General features: G+C 39.5%; 1 protein-coding gene across 3 annotated transcripts in view; it reads left to right on the plus strand.

Moving 5' to 3' along the window:
- dlg5a (discs, large homolog 5a (Drosophila)) overlaps positions 1-5,719 on the plus strand; it is a 42,994-nt gene extending 37,275 nt beyond the window's left edge. For all 3 annotated transcript variants that reach the window (XM_005914045.3, XM_042224345.1, XM_042224344.1), the window contains 7 exons: positions 224-394; positions 1,715-1,905; positions 1,991-2,134; positions 2,334-2,461; positions 2,652-2,761; positions 3,297-3,406; positions 3,499-5,719. In XM_005914045.3, the coding sequence (XP_005914107.1) occupies positions 224-394; positions 1,715-1,905; positions 1,991-2,134; positions 2,334-2,461; positions 2,652-2,761; positions 3,297-3,406; positions 3,499-3,602 (958 nt within the window). In that variant the 3' untranslated portion in view covers positions 3,603-5,719. The remainder of the gene's footprint in view (positions 1-223; positions 395-1,714; positions 1,906-1,990; positions 2,135-2,333; positions 2,462-2,651; positions 2,762-3,296; positions 3,407-3,498) is intronic.
- The last annotated feature ends 281 nt before the right edge of the window (positions 5,720-6,000 follow it).

The raw sequence follows: 6,000 nt of genomic DNA on the forward strand, positions 1-6,000 counted from the left end.
CAAACCTCCAGTATGAGGAAAGCAAGGCTTATATTGAAAATGAAATGGACACTTTCTTTCTTTTGCTCATGTGTTACTGATTCTTCGTTTTGTTCTCTTCACACTTATCTTGTGTGATTCCTCACCTCCTTTCTCACTTTATCAACTTCATGCTCCTCTGCTCCTTTCGTTCTGCTCCGTTCTTCATAACTCCCCATCTATCTTTGTCTCTTCCTCCCACCAGAGCACTTTACGACAGGGTGGGGGAGGCCGAGGGGGACCTCAGTTTTAAGAAGGATGACATCCTGTACGTGGATGAGTCTTTACCAAAGGGCATCTTTGGGACCTGGATGGCCTGGCAGCTAGATGAGAACGCGCAGCAGATCCAGAGGGGGCAGATCCCCAGCAAGTACATGTGGGTGGAAACTGCAAATACACAATATATTTCTATCATCACCATTCATAAACAATTTGTACATCACCATTCATATTTACATTGCTGTCGTCACATTTACAGTTGTTGTGAGTACAATATTGACAGTTTCTTTTTTCTCCAATAATAATAAAAATCTAAAGAAAAAATAAATGAAGGGAAGGAAAAATGCACACACATATTTAAAATCTAACACACTTTACTATTAATGTCTCGCTGTTGTTTAAAAAATAAAAATAGGTCTTCATCTCCAGAAAAATGATGTCGTTCATTCCATCAGATTTCCCAAATTCTATCAAACCACATATGTTGGAAGGTCGAGCTTCAAGCATCTAATTGCAATGCATTTAATTTAGTTGCTGCTGTCAGTGGTAATTATAACAGATATTTATACTCAGGAATTAACCCGGGACCTTGGGCTCTTTTGCGTGATTTTGGTGAAATACCATCTTGAGAACTTTGTGTGGCCATCAACTTAGGTCAAGAACAAATATGTGTAGAGAGCTTCATAGAATAGGTTTCTATGGCTGAGCAGCTGCATCTAAGCATTACATCACCAAGCGCAATGCAAAGTGTTGGATGCAGTGGATTACAGCACGCTGCCACTGGAACCCAACAGAACTTCTTTAGTATGAATTAAGGTGGAGACTGCAAACCAGCCTTCTCGTCCAACATCAGTGTCTGACCTCACAAATGTGCTCCTGGAAGAACGGTTAAAAACTCCCATAAAAGCTTCTGAGCCTTGTGTTACAGCTGCAGAGAGTGGCCCAACATCATATTAAGTCCTATGGATTAGGAATGGATGTCACTCGAGTTCATATGTGTGTAAAAGCAGAGGAGTGAATAGTTTTGGCAATGTAGCGTGTATGTGGGCAAATTTTTGCCATCACTTCTATTGTTCTGAAAAATCAGATTATAACCTTCCATTTGAATTCTCCATGAATCTGAGCTTGTTTTTTCCCATTTCTTACACATATTTTTAAGCTTGTAGCAACTGTGACCATTATCCCTGCCATGCTGCTGCAATTTAGGAAGCACATTTAAAATCACTTACATTTTTTTTTAAATTGCACTGCAAGATCTTATTTTTGTCGTACTGCAGAGGTGTGGCGCTAAACAATATGCTTCTAGTTTCTCTTGGCATTAGGAACATTAGTCAATAACATTTAAATTCTGATTAAAGGTGATCCTGTTTTGGAAACCAACTCCTCAACTGCAGTCTAATATCTACAATAGGAATCCAAACTGACCTTTGGTTTGGATTCTCTTACATTAAATCTTTGTTTTGTGTCTGTTGTGTAGGATGGACCAAGAGTTTTACCGCAGACACAGCGTGACGGAAATGAAGGAAGACTCTAGTAAGACACTCTCTGCAGCAGCCCGCAGATCCTTTTTCAGGAGGAAACAGAAACACAAACGCAGCAGCTCCAAAGACAGCAAAGAGATGGTGGCTTTGGACACCATCAGCACAGACTCCATCCCCTTCCTTGATGGTGCGATCAAAGGCTTAGATGTGTTGTTGTAGTAGTGGTAGTTGAACAGCATTTTTGATTGGCCTGCTTGTCCTGTTTTATTCAGACTGTGTGAGCTTGGCATACCAGCGAGTCCAGAAGGTGGAGTGCACCTCTCCCCGACCAGTACTCATCCTCGGGCCTCTCACAGACCCTGTCAAGGAGATGCTGGTGAAAGAATCCCCCGGAAAGTTCTGCAGATGTGTACTGGGTAAGGTGATGTCGTGCAGATGTTTCAGACCTGTAAATCTGGAGAATGAATACCTCATGTACATCAGTGAACTGCAACTAACGTTTTAGGAGGAAAGCTTTAGGGTGTAATTTAGCAAGCATTTAGTTTCTCATTTCAGTGTTTACTTTCTTTCATAGCAGGAATCTTCACTCTCGTACTTTTTCTGTCTCGTTTGCAGAGGTGATGAAGGCGTCCCAGCAAGCCATCGAGCGGGGCGTCAAAGATTGCCTCTTCATCGACTACAAGCGCAGGAGTGGACATTTTGATGTGACCACGGTTGCTTCTATAAAAGAAATAACAGATAAGGTATTATTCTGTGCTTTTCTTTCTCTTCAGATTTTATCGGACAAGATGAAACGACTGTCTGCATTTGGTCAAGATAAGCTATCACAGCTGTGGCTCTTTGATCTCTGACAGTGGACAATGAAAGGCAAGATCGCTGATGGTGAAAACGGTCGTCGATGATTGCTGTTATTTTTATGTCTTTTTGATGCAGGGCTGTCACTGTTTGCTCGACATCGCCCCGCACGCCATTGAAAGGCTCCACAGTGTTCACATTTATCCAATTGTTGTCTTTGTCCGCTACAAAAACGCCAAGCAGATCAAGTAAGTATCAACCTGTTTTATAACAAATTTGGACAGCATGACTTGGGGATGTCCCGGTATTTTTGTGTGTGTGGCTGATGGATGGATGGATGGATAAATGGAGCAGGATAAGCCTTCACACTCTCTATCCTACCATGAACCCTTTGGCGCATCTGTAAAAGCACCACGCTCCAACACACACTTGCATAATCCGAAACAGCTGGTGAAACATCCTGGCTCCCGCCCCCCCAAGTTGAAGTGCTGTATGCCTTTTATCACTTAATATCTGTAGGTGTTTGTTGGACATTGTTGTTGTATTTTTAAAATTGGGACTTTAATACCTGAAAGTGTCAGTTTGTATTAAATGTTTTGAGTTATCAAAAGCTTAATTGGACACAATGGAAGAGTAGAAAAGATGGTTTTGTACACTTTTCCACGAATACGTGTTTGCCCCCTTCCTGATTTTTTTTTTTTTTTTTTTTTAAATGTGTTCTGAAACATTTAAGTGTGACTGTGATCTGAATGACTTTTTTTTTTTTTTTTTTTTCCCTCACAGGGAACAGAAAGATCCGATTTATCTGCGAGACAAAGTGTCTCAAAAACATTCCAAGGAGCAATTTGAAAGTGCACAGAAGATAGAACAAGAATACAGCAAATTCTTCACAGGTATGTATTCAGTCAAGTTATCTTAAAAAAAACAACAACCCACAAACAGAAAAAAAATGCTTGGCTTTAATAAAGTATTTTTGTCTTTTCAGGTATTGTCCAAGGCGGCACCCTCCCGTACATTTGCACTCAGATCATGACTATAGTTGATCAAGAACAAAGTAAAGTCCTGTGGACTCCACTCGGCTGCCCCTAGAGGAGACGAGCAGCTATTACAGCAAGCTTCGGCTTTCATCCCCATTCCCCGCACACTAATTAACCCTTTCACACTACACCATTAGGTACACTACATAGAGCTAGTTGTGTAAATTATTGCTATATTTTTTTTAATGTTGTCTTTTGTTATGATTCCTAATCAGAACCTCGTTTATTTTGTGATGTAATCGGGAGCAGGTTAGTAGCACTGGATATCAACATTAGAGTTCTTTCAGTCTTCCCTAAGGGTTTGTGGTGGTGTATTTGTGATGCTGCAATGTAAGCGTCCGTTTACAGTCAAAAGACGAGTCTGACTATTGGTGTTCAATATTTGCTTGAATGCGTGTGCCCCGCCCCCATGTACGCAAACCTCCTTACTAATGAAGTTCAGCCACCTCTGACCCGCCCGTGTACCAGATGACATTTGTGGTTTCCCTGAAATTATGCACCCATTTGATGATGACTGACAACTAATTGTATTGTGTGTGTGTGTGTGTGTGTGTGTGTGTGTGTATGTGTGTGCGTGTGAGTTTGAGTGTGGAGAGGGGGAAAAAAAAAAGCAACATTGGGACTGTTGTACACAATTGTAATGACAATTTCAAATGAGTTGAATCACATTGATACTATGCTATAGAAATGTAATGCCAGGATCAGACATCACATTCGCGTGGTGTTTCATCACAAAACAGGAAAAAAAGAAGGAAAAAGAAAAGAAGTATCAAACCTCTTGAAGTATGTAGCTGTGGTCTTACTGAGCCCATCTCAGCAGTGATGGCCATCAAAACTCTAAACACATTGATGTTTGCTCTATGCATTGTGTTTCTGTAGTAGCTGGGTGTGTGGACAGCTTACGGGCCTTTCGGAAGTGCCTTCGGAGAAAAGGCCTGATCTGAAACCAGCCCTTGATCACTTAGCCAGAAAGCTGAGGATTTTTTCTTCTTCTTTTCTTTCTTTCTTTTTTTTCTCTGAGTTTCTAATCTGGATCCGATGTATCATTTCACCCGTGGTGGACTAGATGATTCAGAGGCTGATTTGAGACCAGTACTATGTAGAGCGCATGACAATGGCGAGGTTTGGAGGGTAGGTCGAAGCGGCGACCAACGGGTCAACTCCTCAGAATGCACTCCAGGGCTAGACAGACCACTGTGTAACTATCATTCTCTCTTTAACATATATTTAACAACACTATAGAGTATACCTTATACAGTATGCAGATACAGAAAAAAAACAAGCAAAAATATATATATATATAAGTATATATATATATAAATATATAGTACATGTATTTTCACTAGGTCATATGCCTAGGAACGTCTGGCAGTCAAGTCACGTCTTAGCAGGTATTAGCATGTGTTTTTCTTTTTTAATGTTTCTTTTTAAAGACTTTTTTTCTCTCTGTGGTTCGTTGCCAGTCACTTACGTACTCATTCAGAGACACTATGAAGCAAAATTTGCAGGGTAATGTCTTATTGGAGTTTCCTCTGATCCGTTTAAATGTTACTGACTTTTCATTGTTATTTAATTTTATTTTATTTTTGTTATTCAAGAAGCAAAAAATATTGACTACAGATATTCTGCCCTTCCATCAAACCATATCCTGTATCTTGTTGTGCCAAAATCCACTAAGTCAACTTTATCCTTTATTTCTGTTTTGCACTTGTTTTTTCTGTGAACCTTAAACATGTCACTGTTCTTAGGTTTCCAGCAGATTATGAATAGGTACTCTAATTTTTGTTGTGGCTAATTCATGTTTTTATGTATCACATCAGTTCCTTACATTTCATTGATGGCCTTTTTATTCGTAATTAGGGGGAAAGGATCACTTCTTATTTGAAATATTAAAAAGGGATCTACTCTTGCACAGTTTTTCGAACAAAACAAAAAGGTCCACGTGTTTGACTATTGGGCTAAAGGAGTAAACAGAAGCAAACTGTAATGTTACTATTTTTATGAGTAGGTAGCGTATATTTAGAGAGCAGGACACAACGTGAAGTGGTTGTACTTGTAGAGAAAGAGTGTAGATGCCAGGTACTGATTGAATTTTTCTTTTATTAAAAAGAATGTGATTTGTATGTTAAGACATTAACATGAGAATAAAGCTCATTTTCTGTATCACAACATGGGCTCATTGAATCTTTTTTTTTGTTTTGTTTTGTTAAATGACTTTATGTTTGGGAAGTATCAAAGAAAATATGTTGGTACAACATGTACGATTTTCAGCATGCTTCTCAGTCTCATCTTCATGTTTTGGATCATGGTTTAAAGAAGAGCTGAGAGCAAATGCGCCACTAAAAATGCAGCCATGTCCTACAGAGATGTTTAAGGACAAAAGGGATCTTGTTTTACTGAAATTAGCAGATGAAATGGTTTCAGAGATGAGAAAAGGCAATTTGAAAATA

The sequence above is a fragment of the Haplochromis burtoni genome, unplaced genomic scaffold, assembly GCF_018398535.1.
Source record: "Haplochromis burtoni strain Fernald_Lab_line unplaced genomic scaffold, NCSU_Asbu1 Contig_7, whole genome shotgun sequence".
Lineage (NCBI taxonomy): Eukaryota > Metazoa > Chordata > Actinopteri > Cichliformes > Cichlidae > Haplochromis > Haplochromis burtoni.